The 15,950-nt window shown below is 40.4% G+C and overlaps 2 protein-coding genes across 9 annotated transcripts in view; one reads left to right on the top strand and one right to left on the bottom strand.

Annotated features, from left to right (window-relative positions):
• The first annotated feature begins 5,519 nt into the window (after positions 1–5,519).
• LOC116985871 (cytochrome c oxidase subunit 6B1) lies at positions 5,520–10,493 on the top strand. 5 transcript variants are annotated; one of them, XM_033040962.1, is made up of 5 exons: positions 5,520–5,658; positions 6,648–6,685; positions 7,201–7,311; positions 10,005–10,105; positions 10,356–10,493. In XM_033040962.1, the coding sequence occupies exons 3-5, from the start codon at positions 7,206–7,208 to the stop codon at positions 10,407–10,409; spliced, it is 261 nt and encodes an 86-aa protein (XP_032896853.1). In that variant the 5' UTR covers positions 5,520–5,658; positions 6,648–6,685; positions 7,201–7,205; the 3' UTR covers positions 10,410–10,493. The 5 variants fall into 5 exon arrangements, 4 of the variants coding, with proteins under 4 accessions (XP_032896853.1, XP_032896855.1, XP_032896856.1 ...); XM_033040964.1 differs by having other exon boundaries at positions 5,527–5,658; positions 6,648–6,671; XM_033040963.1 differs by lacking the exon at positions 5,520–5,658 and adding an exon at positions 5,752–5,905.
• A 370-nt stretch (positions 10,494–10,863) lies between these two features.
• The window catches only part of katnip (katanin interacting protein), a 64,715-nt gene continuing 59,628 nt past the window's right edge, over positions 10,864–15,950 (bottom strand). For 2 of the 4 annotated variants that reach the window (XM_033040958.1, XM_033040960.1), the window contains exon 28: positions 13,073–14,814. In XM_033040958.1, the coding sequence (XP_032896849.1) occupies positions 14,756–14,814 (59 nt within the window). In that variant the 3' untranslated portion in view covers positions 13,073–14,755. Of the gene's footprint in view, positions 11,030–13,072; positions 14,815–15,950 lie in introns of those variants that run through there. The other 2 variants (XM_033040959.1, XM_033040961.1) reach the window with 2 other exon arrangements.

The raw sequence follows: 15,950 nt of genomic DNA, 5'->3' as shown, positions 1-15,950 counted from the left end.
TACAGATGGAGCTGCCATTGTCAAGGTCCTCATGGTCTCCAAAAAGCTGCCAGTTCTCCAAGAGCTTCTTAACCAACGAAATACAAGGGGCTGGTCATTTAAAATGGAGGTGAGTAAGAGTGGTGAACTTCAAGAACTCTCTGCCCCAGAGAGTTGTGGATACCAGCTCATTAGAAGGATTAAAAAATGTAGTGAGATATTTTTGAATGATTGCAGGTTATGGAGATTTGGCACTGAGATGGAGTTGAGCAGTGCCTTTGCAAAGTTTGAAAGGGCAAGATGCGCCCTGTTGTAGCATCTCATTGATGGCAGAAATTACAGATGGTCAATTGAATGTGAAGGTTGAAGGGTTAAAGGACTACCCTATTCTTGCTTTCGGTAGAAGATGGAATGAGGGTAAAGTATGAGAAAATGACCATAATGCAGGGGGGTTCCACAGTTAAGGAAAAGGGAATCTGGAAAGAACTGTGGAATAATATATTTTATTGTTACACACAAGCAGCACTGTGAGTGAACCCCTTGCAGTTAATTTGTTCTCTTGTAATTATAAATTGCCGAAACTTCTTTTTTTTATATACAGTGCCCTCCATAATGTTTGGGACAAAGACTCATAATTTATTTATTTGCCTCTGTACTCCACAATAAAGTGCACATTGTCAGAGTTTAATACAGGCCATTTTTATACATTTTGGTGTTTATACATGGTCCCCTATTTGAGGGCACCATAATGTTTGGGACACAGCAATGTCATGTGAATGAAAGTAGTCATGTTTAGTATTTTGTTGCATATGTGTCTTTTTACAATATTGGACAGTTTTTGACGAACAAGATTCGTATTCAAGAAGGAACTGCAGATGCTGGAAAATCGAAGGTACACAAAAATGCTGGAGAAACTCAGCGGGTGCAGCAGCATCTATGGAGCGAAGGAAATAGGCAATGTTTCGGGCTGAAAGCCTTCTTCAGACTGATGGGGGGTGGTGGGAAGGAGGAGGAGCCCGAGGGCTGAGGGATGGGAGGAGACAGCCCGAGGGCTGAGGAAGGGGAGGAGACAGCAAAGGCTAACAAAATTGGGAGAATTCAATGTTCGTGTCCGCAGGATGCAGACTCCCCAAGCAGAATATGAGGTGCTGTTCCTCCAATTTCCGGTGTTGCTCGCTCTGACCATGGAGGAGACCCAGGACAGAGAGGTCGGATGGGGAATGGGAGGGGGAGTTGAAGTGCTGAGCCACCGGGAGGTCAGGTTGGTTATTGCGGACCGAGCGGAGGTGTTCACTTTTAGTATTCATAAGATTAGTATTCACTTTTATACACCAATACACTGTTCTTAACAAAATTCTACCCATCATGTGAAACCTTATAAATAGCAGATATAAATTAGATAACTTCAAGACCGACAGTCAAAAACTTGTTTCATAGGACACATTTTCCCACCATTTTGGACACCAAAAGTGTGACATTAAAAACGTTGCCACATTTCGTCATGAATATTTAATTCATAAATAAACTTCATATGGCCCTTCATACATATACGTTTTGATAATGGTCAAGGGAAATATCTTCATCTATACTAGGATAAAAATACAGTAACATAAAGGTAATACAGTACAGTAAAGATCCCGTAATGGTCGTTGTGCTTGGTGTCCATTGTCACAACGACTGTTATCGGGGTCGGTACCTCCTGCAAGTTAAATCACGGAGGCTCCAACCCTCTAATGTTTTTCAAAAACCCAACGAGGAATGGTAGTAGCGATTTTTGGGTGAGTCAATTATTTTTTCTTATTTTGCAATTTAATACATCAAAAACATCGTGGTGTGAAAAACGCAACGACTGTTCACGATATTTTCCCGACTTTTTAAAATTAAAAAAAATGTTTTGACATAAATTGGTCATCAAAAATAAGAAACTGAGCCAATCTTCAATTTGGCAACACTCTCGTTTACTTTTGTACGGACCAAGGCCCTAACTTCATTCCTTCGTGTCGACTTCGGAAAGCTCCGCAACGACCATTACAGAGACATTTTACGTACAAAAAAAATCAGCCCAAATCAAACGATCTGACGAATCATCGGCCATCGATGTCGCTCAGATCCATAAAGTAATGTGCCGTTTAGATTGCATTGGTGAAAATGCTTGTTTTTCGCTGGTTCACCAAAACGAACATTTTATTTAGTGTCCACCCACCGTACATTTGTGTGTATGATGTGTAACGCACGTTGCGGTGTCCACTCAGGTGGATGTAGTATTCTACTACATGATCAGGTGAATGAAATGGAAATGGTGTTTGCAATTTTATTGTTCCATGTGGTATTCATAAACATAGAAAGGAATAAGAAATATGTGTACTTAAGGGCCTGTCCCACTTTCACAACCTTTTTTACTCGTGGACATTTTTCATCAGGTTAGAAAAAGCGCCCCGACCTACTTGATGCCAAGAGTATCTACGACTAGCATCACGACCTGCTATGACCTACCTACGACCTCATATGACCTTGTGACGACCATGCTGCGAGTACGAGTCAAGGGCAAACTCGGCAGAGGTCGCGAATTAGGTTGTGAAAGTGGGACAGGCCCTTTACTGTGCCCACCAGGTCAATGGTGGACACAACGCAACAACCGCTACACAAAATGTATTTGTGTACTCTAATGCTATTTTCAGAAACTTGTCATCAATATGCTATCTTTTCTTATATTTATTGTTGATACTATGTTAGTCATGAACCCAATAAAGTGCTTGTCAACATTTTTGAAGTTTGACCCCATTTGGCACATTTTTGTGTGCAGTATTGTTAAAAGATCCATATCATTTGTATGCAATGACTGCTTGAAGTCTGTGATTCATTTACATCACTGGTGAGAAGACACCCACCAATTGATGGGTGTCTTCTCTGGTGATGCTCTGCCAGGTCTGTATTGCAGCCATCTTTAGTTTATGCTTGCTTTGGGGGCTAGTACCCTTCAGTTTTATCTTCAGCATAAAAAGACATGCTCAATTGGGTTCAGATCGGGTGATTGACTTGGCCAATCAAGAATTAACAATTTTTTAGCTTTGTAAAATTCCTTTGTTGCTTTAGCAGTATGTTTGGAATCATTGTCTTGCTGTAGAATGAACTGCCGGCCAATGAGTTTTGAGGCATTTGTTTGAACTTGAGCAGATAGGATGTGTCTACACACTTCAGAATTCATTATGCTACTACCATCAGTAGTTGTATCATCAATGTTGATAAGTGAGCCAGTACCTTCAGTACATGCCAGGCCATAACACCCCCACCACGTTTCACAGATGAGGTGGTATGCTTTGGATCTTCTCTCCTCCATACTTTGCTCTTGCCATCACTCTGATATAAGTTAATCTTCATCTCACCTGTCCACAATACCTTTTTCTAGAACTGTGGTTGCCCTTTTAAGTACTTCTTGGCAAACTGTAACTCAGCCATCCTATTTTTGTGACTAGCCAGTGGTTTGCATTTTGCAGTGTAGCCCATGTATTTCTGTTCATGAAGTATTCTACGGACAGTGGTCATTGACAAATCCACACCTGACCTGAAGAGTGTTTCTGATCTGTTGGACAGTTGTTTGGGAATTTTTCTTTATTATTGAGAGATTTCTTCTGTCATCAGCTGTGGAGGTCTTCCTTGGCCTGCCAGTCCCTTGGCGATTAGTTATGATGTTCCAACCAGTTGATTTTGATAAGCCTAAGGTTTGGCTGATGTCTCTAACAGTTTTATTCTTGTTTCTCAGTCTCATATGGCTTCTTTGACTTTAATTGGCACAACTTTGGTCCTCATGTTGATAAACAGCAATAAAAGTTTCCAAAGGTGATGGAAAGAATAGGTGCTGAGAGCTCTTGCATTAAGGAGGCAATTAAACACACCTGAGCAATTGCAAATGCCTGAGAAGCCATGTGTCCCAAACATTATGGTGCTCTGAAATTTTGGGGGGGGGGAGAAACTATGTATAAACACAGCTGTAATTTCGACATGGTGAAACCAATATGTATAAACATACCCTTTAATAAATTTGACAATGTGCACTTTAACCACATGTGATTTTTTTTTTTTAAATTACAAATCTCAAATTGTGGAGTACAGAGGTAAATAAATGATGGGTCTTTGTCCGAAACATTATGGAGGAAACGAGATGGGGGGAGGCTGACATAGCCTTGGGCTTGAGAGGGATGTCGTAATTTTTTGAAATCACGGAAGGCAATGGTCAAACGAGCAAGTGGACAGAGGAGTTATGGTCAAACAAGGGCAAGTGGACAAAAGAGTGATGGTCAAACAAGAGCAAGTGGAGCAGGGTCAGGCATAAAGCTGGAGTAACGCAGCGGGTTGGACAGCATCTCTGGTGAAAAGGAGTAGGTGGACAAGGGAACGAGGGTCAGATATGGAGCATTGGGCGAGGGTCAAACTGGAAACCAGTTGGTTTGGTGGCTTAAAATTGCATGAGTGCATAATGGGCTGCAGGCGTGTGAGCCACGGTGATCCGGGTTTGGCCAACGCCTGGCGCAACTTTGTACCTCGCCGGTAAGTCTCGGGGATGGCGAGTCCGACCACCCGCCTTGGTCCGGGCTGGGGCAGCGGCAGCGGCAGCGGTCGACCGTTGGCCAGGGAGCGAAATAATTGGTGTGGAGTGGGACGGTGTCGGGGTGTCGGGTGTGGAGCTGGACGGTGTCGGGGTGTGGAGCGGGACGGTGTCGGGGTGTAGGGTGTGGAGCGGGACGGTGTCGGGGTGTAGGGTGTGGAGCGGGACGGTGTCGGGTGTGGAGGGGGACGGTGTCGGGGTGTAGGGTGTGGAGCGGGACGGTGTCGGGTGTGGAGGGGGACGGTGTCGGGGTGTAGGGTGTGGAGCTGGACGGTGTCGGGGTGTGGAGCGGGACGGTGTCGGGGTGTAGGGTGTGGAGCGGGACGGTGTCGGGTGTGGAGTGGGACGGTGTCGGGGTGTCGGGGTGTAGGGTGTGGAGCTGGACGGTGTCGGGGTGTGGAGCGGGACGGTGTCGGGGTGTAGGGTGTGGAGCGGGACGGTGTCGGGTGTGGAGCGGGACGGTACCAGTGTGGAGCGGCGGTTTCCCGCCCAGGCCCAGGCTGTCCCGCGCACGTGCCGCCAGCTCGCCCAGCGCACGTGTCGAGGCGGCGGCGGTGACGACGACGGGCGGGGGGCGCGAGGGAGGTGGGTGGCGCCGCCGGTCACTCAGCCCCAGCCTCCCCTCCATTGTCCTCGTCCTTTCTCCCTCCGTTTACCTCACCATCCATCTGTTGACCTTTCCCTCCGTCCATTGACCTCTGCTTCCCCCGTTGCCCTCTCCCTCCATTGTACTCGCTCCCCTCCCTCCGCCACCCGCTGCTCCGTGCCTGCACCCTCCTCCTATCCTTCCCCCACCCTCCTTCCCCCTTCATTCACCCATTCCTTCCTCGTTGTCCACCACCCCCCCCCCCCCCCCATCTCTCCCCAGCCCCCTCCCCTCCCCCATCCTCCTTTCCCAATTGCACTCTCCCCTTCCTTCCACCCTCCTCCCTCCCCCTTCCCCCGCCATTCAGCATTGTCCGCGGCGCACGGAGCCGGTGGCCGGGGCGGGGTAGAAGCTCTTCCTTGTTGTTGCGTGAGGGCGAGCGGAGCCGCAGCGCTGCACCTGAGCCCCGCTGGATCCGGCGTTGCCTCTGGTGAAGGGCGGGCAGGGGGTTGGGTGCGGGCTGTGGGGTGCCACAGGTGGGGAGGGTGGAGGTGGCTGGGTTCGGGGTGGCTGGAAGCGGGCAACCCGAGTTTTGAGCGAGGTGCAGTCTCATGCACCCACCAGTTAGCCAGAGCTTTTAGCGGGACAGGCAGCATCTCTGGAGAGAAGGAATGGGTGGACGTTTCAGACCCTCAGACCCCCTAAAATCCTGCTCTTCAGTAACCAGTGTTAGCGAGGTATTGGTTTGCCCTTTGGCTATCCTAGAAATGCCCTTCCAGCGGCAATCTTGCTGACAAGACTTACCTGATGGAAACTTAAAACATAATTCGTGTTTCCTCCTAATATTCAATCTTGCTGTTGTTTCTGAAATTTAAGTCCATTCAACGGTTTGACACGGATGGTGGCGTCAGGGGTTCTAGTAATGTGCGCTAAAACTGATAAGTTAACAAACAGGAAATGAATTCAACGAACTTTATATGAAAATCACCATTGTATTTAAATACTTGGAGCAGGATAAAGGCTAGGCTTTAATGCATGCCCAAGCTTTCTGAGCTTGAATACTCAGATTGGATCAGTCTTAAGCCATTGAGTGCCAAAATTCACTTAAAATGACTTCTCATTTATTTAAAATGGGAGAGAACAATACTGATGTCGCAAGTGGAAGTATGTCGTAAGTGAAAGTATTAACGCTGATGTCACTGCACTTCAGTGGGTTCACACCAGAGGATAAGCTGTATTTGAGACATAGTTAACTTAACAGATGAGTCTTTACATAAGTACTAGAAAAATTATAAAATTAGAATATGGATTTATATTTTTCCTTCGAATCTCTTAAAATCAAAGGATGTATTTATTTATTTGGTAATATTAGCGGGACAGGTTCTTTCTTTGGTAATACTTTATATATAAATGTTCACCTGAAATTGATATTTAAACTGTCAAGCTTTGTATTTATATCACCCAATGTTTTTATTCTAGGAAACGTTTTGAACTATAGTGAAGGTATTTAAATCCTGGTAAGGATCATTTTAATAATATTTAAATAATAAGTTGGAGTTTAATTTATTTTGGTTTCAGATTTTTTTCTGATGTATCAAGTTTCCAATTGGCTAAGATTTGCTAGAGGGGTCTTCTTTCTGTCACTTCATTAACATCAACAATTGGTAAATAGTAATATTGGCTTTACTCAAAACTTTATTCATAGGTGAATACCAACTTAACTATCTCCAGAACAATTGGGTCTGTGTCTCTTTTTGACACATAATGTTATATGCTGCTGATTTGGACATAACCCTGGGCTTCCTGCCCAGGGTGCAGATACCTTTCACTGGATGAAAAATGGGTGAGTGGGGAAGAGAGGTCTAGCAGCAATCCACTCAATTTGATTCAGCGTAAAGGCATCTGTAGAAGCCTTGTTCATTGAAGGTGCAGATTGTTTTGTCGTCCTGTTCTCCAAGTGGCATTTTGTGTTTGCTCTTTATTGGTTAGACTCAATATGTTCTGCAAAAATATTTTTCAAATCTTTTGTCAGGCACCATGGCAGAGACAATCCAGGACAAACTGAAGAATTATAAGACTGCCCCTTTCGATGCTAGGTTTCCCAATCAAAACCAAACCAGGAACTGCTTCCAAAATTACCTGGGTGAGAAAATGTTGGGATGAGACTGATGTCAGGAGAAGTATGTTAAATGAACAATGTGAAGTAGATTCATAGCATTTTTTAATTTCAGGTGTTCTGCTACAAGATTCTGATATGCACAAGACCCATAGTGTCATTGGTTAGGATATATAAGAAAAAGATGCCAGGCATGAGTTTGGGACAGTGAGGGTTTTATTCCAATGCCAGCTGGTTTACGTCGGCTAATCTGGGTTGAGTTTGTGATGGCAACGGATTTGGAGATTCTAATGGAGAGATTGTTTTGGTCTTAGGGAAAACTGTACGAGGGTTCTTTCCTCCCCAAAGCTGGTGTCCATTGTTGTACTCCCATAACTTGAAACCTTCTTTAACTTGCATTGAAGTTAGTCTTGCAGTAAGGATAGACGTTAATCCAAATCACAGAAGTGGTAGCAATCATGTTAGAAATCATAATGCACGTCTGGCTACCATGCAATAGTGGATCTGTCATGCAGAGATCCGTATAGGGAAAATTATAGATTGTTTTCTCAATGGCAGGTTCTTGATCAGCTTTACCAAGAAATTGTTATAGTTATAGATTTTTTTGGTTTTGGTGTACAATGTGGGAATTGTTGAAGCAAGTGAATGGTATTTGTTTTTATATTTGGTTTCAGAAAAAAACTTAACCTTTCATTCCTTTACTGCTTGCATTCACTTAGCAAATCCACAATATTTTCTCAAATGCTCTAGTTTTGCTGCATAAACAAACAGGTTTAAAATCGTTGAGAAAAGATGCAAGTTAATTGACTTTTGGCCTTGAAAGAACTGGTAAATGTATGTATAGTCAGTAATTTCATTAAAATCAAGATTACTTTGAGAAAGCAGAGGCACAATGGGACTCTTTAGTCCCATCAAATGGAAAGGTAACTCCAGGACCCTAGTGAACTGGGTGATTTTCAGGAACTGCTGCTAGTTGGATTATCTTTAGGTCTTGGCTTTGGACCTTGAGTGGCAGCTGATATCATTGCAGTCCATTCACTTGATTGAGCATAGGTTGACAGGATCTTACAAGTGATCACCTCCCAATTAAAGAACATGCAGGCAGAGGGACAATGGGTGACTGTAAAATAGACAAGGGGCCCCATCACTGCACGTTACTTTATCCAGCTACAATCCATGCCATCAGTAGTCTTTTAGCTAAAGAGATAGAGAAGTGGAATCATGAAAACAAAATTAGGAAAGCAGAAGGTGTTTTGGGGCAAAGTGTGATTAAAGTACGATTTGTTGCTCCTCTTTTACAAGGAAAAGGGATAACATTCAATGCAGGTGGGACTTTGTAGGGAGTATGGGGTTGCATTGGATCAGGGTCAGGTGGAGCTAAAGTTCATGATCCATTGTGGTAGGTCGAATGAACGATGAAGTCCTCCAGGCAGATATTCAGGAAGTAGCAATGATTAAAATGTACATTTAAATTTGTTGTCAGTCAGCTAGTAGAAAAGCAGTTGTGGGAGTGGTTTTTGACAGTGGAATTTACAGGCAGCTAGTCTTTAAAACCCAGTTTGGAAAAGACCTACCTTAAGGTACAAAATAATTTGCCAAAGTGGGTTGCAAACAATTATTTGATAGTAAAACAGTTTCACCGCTGTGCTCTCATCAGATTACTCCTGCTGACATGCGATATTGAGTATAGACTAGAACAGTACATATAACTGCATTATTGGAGAGATGCTGCAGGAGGGATTTTTCTGGGGCTTTGGAACTGGTTTTAGGGGAGCAATAGACTCTGGATAGGTCATCCCTCAACTATTGTCTTGGAAAATGTGTCCCTGCCATTGGGGAGTATATACACAAGTCTGAAAGATAGGTGGGAAATGAAACAGGAAATAATAAACGGATATATCCAAAGTTCTAAGACATGTAGATAGAAGGACCTGTTTCTCCAAGGGAGGAGATTTAAAATAGTCAATTGTATTCAAAGTATATTAAGAAAATATTCTACTAAGATTGGCTGAAATTTACTGGTAAAAAAAGAGTGATAGTAAGATAAAAGAAAAACTCTTACTGCATTTAAAAATTACTTGGATGAGCATTTGACATTTCAACCTTCAGAATAGTAGAGAGCTGGTGTTGTGGGTTTAGGGTATATTAGTCTAGTAGCTTCCAAGCCAAGGCCGATGACCACTTTCTGTGAATGTAATTCCCAACCAAGTTCAGTACAGCCACATAAAAAGTTAGGTTTCTTCACTTCTGCCTCAGTTTATCTCTGACCCATTATTGTTTAATTATCAATTTTAAGTTTGTTATTGCCGTAGCCTTATAAGATTGCAGCAGTTCAATTTGCATTAAAGTTATTGAAAATACAATTGTAGTCGTAACTTTTGTGGCTTTCTAAAAGCCAGGGGACAGGACAGCTTTGACAATTGTAGGTCTTATTTTCAACAACTACCTGATTGTTTAATATGCATCTTCTTTATGCTCTATTTGCCCACTGCACAGACTGTGTTACATTAAACATATTTCATACTCACGCATCTTTCAATCTAAATGCAGAATTGAATTGGAAGTACTAAGTATTGGTCAGTGTTAGCAATGCACAATTGATGCAAAACAACAGCCCATTTTTCCTATGTGATCAATAATTGCTCAAATTAGATAAATATAATTTAATTATGCAGATAGTCATATAATTATGACCTAAACTATACATGATTATTTTGCAGACTTCCATCGTTGTACTAAAGCACTGACTGCAAGAGGTGTTGATATTTCTCCCTGTGAATGGTACAACAGGGTGTTCAAGTCAATCTGCCCAAATTCATGGGTAAGTGATGGAATAAACTGCATATTATAAAATTTACAGTATTGTTGGTTTTAATGTTTAAAATTAAATGGTTATTTAATTTTAAAATGTTCAATCTAATCCAAAGTCCTCTTTGTTAAATTACCACATCTAACATTTAATTTTATAATTATGTAAGAAAACAAGTTACTGGTCAATTTAAAACTTGAGATGCTACTGAACCAATTAAATTGTTTGCTATGAAATAACAATAGGCATTTTGCATCCTCAGATAAAGAAATGGGATGATCAATTGGAGCAAGGCACATTCCCTGGAAAAATCTAAGTGATCATTGCAGCCAGGTTGAAAAATCTTACAATGTTTGCAAACGTTCATCTTATACCAAAATAAATCTGAATATTGAACATATTTACTTTTTTCTCATTTTGTGCATATAATTACATAGTTATGGATGTCCAGCAATACATATCGGAGATTTGAAAAGTCCTGTGATTCATCATAATATTCTCAAGAAATTAAAGACATTTGTCAAGCAGTTGCAACATTTGTAAGGAAGAATTATATCATCTTGATATTCATGAGAGGTCAAAATTAAACACCAGAAAATTAAAAACCAGAAAAAATATAATCCAATGTTTGAAAGCATAAGACATGTCTTTTGGAAATGGGCTCTTCTACCAACTTGGTGCCACGTTATTATCCTCAACAGATTAACTTGTAATGAAACAGTAATTTGTATTAATCATCAGTTACACAGCGACAAAATATACTTTTTAGATGGATCTTTGAGCTTTGAATGAAAAGGCCATAAGTACACAATCTAGTAAAGAGACTTAAAAAGATAATTCATCCTGATACTTGTACTTTACTCAGTGAACATCATACTGTTGGAAGTGCCGTCTTTTGGAATGAGATGTGAAATTATGGCCAGTTCTGTGCGATGGCTGAATATAAAAAAACACACAGTATAAATCAAAACAGAAATTTCAAGTAGATTTTCAGCATAGAAAGGGACTCAGAAGGAAATAATAAACATGCCGCCTTTTTGAAAGTAAGATCCAGAAGTTTGTTTGTATTCTCCTCAGGAGCATGTGAGTAAATCCAAAGGAAATGATTCCTGGTTCCATCTTGTTGACTTCCTGCAATTTGAATGTGTCAGGCTGCAGTGCAGTTTGTTCACAGTATTTCTGCCGTTAGGATAGTATTATACTTTAGAGATTCATCCTATCACATCAAGATGTGGGATTCATATGTTAGATAGCAGATGAGCAACACAATCAGCAGCATCAGTGCCAGTGTTGGCCAACCATAGGCTTGCAGTTTAGTTTCAGAGAGAGGAGCTGAAAGAGATGCAACTCTCACAAGGCAGGAAATGGAAAACAAAAAAAATGCAGAAGCTAAAAATCTGAAAATAAAATAAAATCCTGGAAACATTCAGCAGATCAGGCAGAGAGATAACTCTATTTCTGACAAGGATTGTGAATCTTAAATATATACTGTTTATCTTTACAGTATTTTATATTTCTATCACAGGAGGCAGCACCATTGAAACAGTGTCTAAAGTTGGGAAACTCAAGTTTGAGTGACTTTGTGTTGTAATGAATAAACAGTACTCAGTGGTACGATTACTACTTATTCATTACAACACAGTTATTCAATCCATCAGATCCATACCAGCTTCCAGCAGAGCAATCCCATTAGTCCAGTTCTTCACCCCCTCTCCCACCTTGACTTTCTATTTCACTGCAACTCTGCAAGTTCTTTTTGATTCTTTTCTCACTTACCTACAGAACGCCCAGCAGAAGGTAGACAAAAATGCTGGAGAAACTCAGCGGGTTAGGCAGCATGTATGGAGCGAAGGAATAGGCGACGTTTTGGGTCGAGACCCTCCAAAAGGGCCTGAAACGTCGCCTATTCCTTCGCTCAATACATGCTGCCTCACCCGCTGAGTTTCTCCAGCATTTTTGTCTACCTTTGATTTTTCCAGCATCTGCAGTTCTTTCTTGAACACTCAGCAGATCAATAAAGATTTCAGAGTAGAGTCCTTAAATAGATTTACCGATACTTGAATTATACTGCAATCTTCGTCATTCCACATTAATGCATACTGATGACAATCCCAGTCATGTGGAAGTAACATGGCTTGAAACCTAAATAAGCTTTAGTAAACTCAAAACACTTCCAGATTTGCTATGCAAGAACAGCCCCCCAAAATTGAGTGTATCTCCCAGTTAATAACGAGGCCATTCATAGTAGAATTTTCTTCTGTTACATTGATACGTCTTGTAAAACTTTATTAAGTTAAATATGTAAAAGTATTCTTAATAAATATTATATATTAGAAGAAGGAGCTCACTTGCACTGGGCGACTTTCCTGGTATATTTACATGCAAAAGTATGGGAAGATTATTATATTTTTTCTTCCATAATATCACCTTAAATATTTTATTTTATTCTCCTACTTGTCATTCTGTACACAATCTATATCTAGCAAGATAAAACCAGGATAAAAGTCCAGCATAATGTTATGAAAACAATTATATTAGCACCAATGTTATGTTTTACATTTGGTATTCTGCAGAGAATACGTTGTGAAGTTTATAAATTCACAACATTAAATATTTATGTGGCACCTTTCATGATATCAAAACATCCAAAGCATTTATAGATAACTAGACCAAGGGGGACCCGTTGGGTCCCGTCCCCTCAACGCGCGGCTGCGGCGTCACACACACACTAACCACCCCCCTTGATATTATATTAATATTATTCATTCGCTCCTTTTATCCCATCCCCACCCTATCCACTCATGTGTGGCCCCCAACTCGCAGGCTCGTACAGAGAGGGGGGGGGGGGGGGTAGAGAGAGAGGGGCCGAGGAGGGGGAGGGGGGAGCGGGCGTCAACCAAAGGACTGCGAGTTTGGCGGCTTCAATCCAGAGCCCGACTTACTCATCTTTTGAATAACGGGGATTTTAAGGATATAAATTATACCTTTTGAACAGAATCAGTCAGATTTATGTTCACAATTTTTGTTCCAAACAATCCCAAAATCTGAAATTAAAAATAAAAGCCTATAGTCATGAATGCGAGAGTTTTAGTTGACGTATGGATATTATGTTATCCATAGGCAAACAATATCACAGAACTATGCATCAGGGAGGTATTGGCAATATGAATTACTTTTAAAGAAGTTTCTTTGTAAAAATAAAGTGGCTTAATTCCAAAATTTGCAGAATTAGGTGATCAGATAAGTTGATTGTTATTTGTTACATCAGAAAGGTTAAACAGTGCACATAAAATTAGGTTTCAAATAAGCAGGCACACAAATAAACTTTTGATGAATGTACTCCATTTCAGATAACTTATTCAAAATTAGTTTACTTTCACCCAAACAATAGGCAAAATACTGATTTGAGCAATATATATTTTGTTTTGCTTAGAATTTTTTTATTTAAAACTGTAAAAAGTATATTATAAAGACTTCATTGTATATTTAAATTAGATTTTTCTCAATTAATATACATTTTCTTTACACATTGAAAACATATATTTACAATTATTACATGAAAACATAAGAAAGGATGGGCTAATGTAGGTCTAACTAGAAGACCCGTACAACATATCTGTTAAAATGGTAGGAATATTGTCAGAGTTCAAAAGACGGAAAAAAATCAGTATCATGGAGTCAATTATCTGTATTAAATCTAAGTTTTGTTGATATTTTCTAACTCGTCTTTTGTAGAGATGTTAAAAAAAAAATGTTCTCAATGTGAGATGAAGCTTCTTGGACAGAATTCCTAATAAATAATACAGCATTTTATACTTTCCATTCTTGTTGCCCATTGACTGCAGTATCATTAAACTTTTAGCAAACTTAAATTCTTACTTAAGAAATGTCAGTGTCTAAACAAGCAGATGCTTAAAAGGCCACTTAGTGTTTATGCATGACAAATAATACTACCTGAATGATGATAATGTTAAATATTCTAATGGCTAGAACATATTTAATCCAAACATTCCTATACCTAACAAGTGGTATGGTTAATAAATTATCCAGGATATTTCTAAAATATATATTTCTGAAGGAGAATTTCTCAGTTTAATCTGATTACAATATATTCCAAGTGTTTGAATATTTCTTTAGAGTTGCACATCTTAAACTTAACAGATGGATAAATATCACCAAGTTTTAATATGTATATTGATGTCAAGACAATATTAAATTTTAAAAGATTTGAGGTGAGATCAATTATTTGCTTCAGTGTTAATTCAATGATGATACGGCTTCATTGGCACACGTTGTTGGTGAGAAGAATACCATGAAAGGTGGTGGTGTAAGGGCTGCTCAACATTAAGGCACTTAATGGAATTGAGTAAGCAGAGCTTGCTCTGTATTTGGCCCACTATATTTAACTTTTAAGTCCTTCCTATGTTTCAACACTGGAGACACAGCACTCTCATTTCCCACAAGCAACCAAAAGGTCATATTTTGAAAATGATGAATGATTTGTGCATGTCAATTTCAATTTCAAAATTAGGTAATTAGTTATTAAATCTGATCAATCTGATGTCCTGCCAACCTTGTTGTGTTTCAACCATTGAATCCAAATCCAAACCAGGAAAGGAATAATTAATATTTCAAGACTGTTCATCGCACTGGAGATATTCATCAGAATCTTCTTCTCCCAATTGATCCTCTCTCCGTAATGCACGTATTTGGTCGCAAAGCTAAAAAAAAAATTTAAACTTGCTGGAAATCATGGCTTATATAGGATAATCCACATAGGTGTTCTATAACTCAAAAGAAGTAAGTTAGAACAAAATCTTCTGTTCTAAATGCAGATGCAAAGTAATTATTCAATGTTTACCATTTTCTTTCTTTGACTTACAAATGTTTTCAGGCTTTGAAAGGTAATTCAGATAAGATTTTCATCATAGATAAACACAAAATGCTGGAGTAACTCAGCGGGACAGGCATCATCTCTGGAGAGAAGTTTTGAGTCTGAAGAGTTGACAATGAAACGTCACCCATTCCTTCTCTCCAGAGATGCTGCCTGTCCTGCTGAGTTACTCCAGCATTTTGTGTCTCTTTGATTTAAACCAGCATCTGCAGTTCTTTCCTACACAAACGTTTTCATCATTATGCATGCTTTTGGTTTTAGATTTGCTTTGCCTTTACCTCTGCGGGAGTTAGAGGACACAACGTCAGGGATTAGAGGACACAACGGAGATGGGAAGGGGCAAACCCATGGAGGGATTTTAAAACAGGGAAGTGAATGTTAACCAATGTGCAGTTTAGGAGGAAGCAATGGAGGCCAACGAGCAGATGAAGGCCTTGGCACAAGTTATGAGACAGGCAAGCAAGTTTTGAATGATTTTGCAGATATCTCAATCCTAAATAAGCATTTAACCACCAATCCACAGCCCATGAGGGCAGGGAATTCCTGAGATGTACAACCATCTCAAGGAGAAATTTCTTCTTATTGCAACCCCAAACCTCTCATGGTTCTAGATTCTATAGCTTGAATCACGCCTTTGCCATCATACACTTTGGCAATCCCTCTCAAGATCAACTCTGTTTTGAGATCAATAAAAATTGGCAATGGATATAGGTTGATTTTTGTCAATCTTCAGATTATAGCATACAAATTCCAGGAATCAATCTAATCAGTCAAAGCCGCATTGATTGCAGAGCAAGTCTATCCATCTTTCGGTGGTAGACCAAACGTTAAGCGAATATTGTGCAGGAAGGAACTGCAGATGCTGGTTTAAACCAAAGATACACACAAAAAGCTGGAGTAACTCAGCGGGACAGGCAGCATCTCTGGAGAGATGGAATGGGTGACGTTTCGGGTCGAGACCCT

This window comes from Amblyraja radiata, chromosome 22, assembly GCF_010909765.2.
Source record: "Amblyraja radiata isolate CabotCenter1 chromosome 22, sAmbRad1.1.pri, whole genome shotgun sequence".
NCBI lineage: Eukaryota > Metazoa > Chordata > Chondrichthyes > Rajiformes > Rajidae > Amblyraja > Amblyraja radiata.
This window is presented reverse-complemented; position numbering and strand designations above follow the sequence as displayed.

Coding starts and splice junctions, on each gene's coding strand:
- LOC116985871 (XM_033040962.1), top strand. CDS start 7,206: ATGGCAGAGACAATCCAGGACAAACTGAAGAATTATAAGACTGCCCCT. Junction 7,312..10,004: donor CTGCTTCCAAAATTACCTGG/GTGAGAAAATGT, acceptor ATTATTTTGCAG/ACTTCCATCGTTGTACTAAA. Junction 10,106..10,355: donor CAATCTGCCCAAATTCATGG/GTAAGTGATGGA, acceptor TTGCATCCTCAG/ATAAAGAAATGGGATGATCA.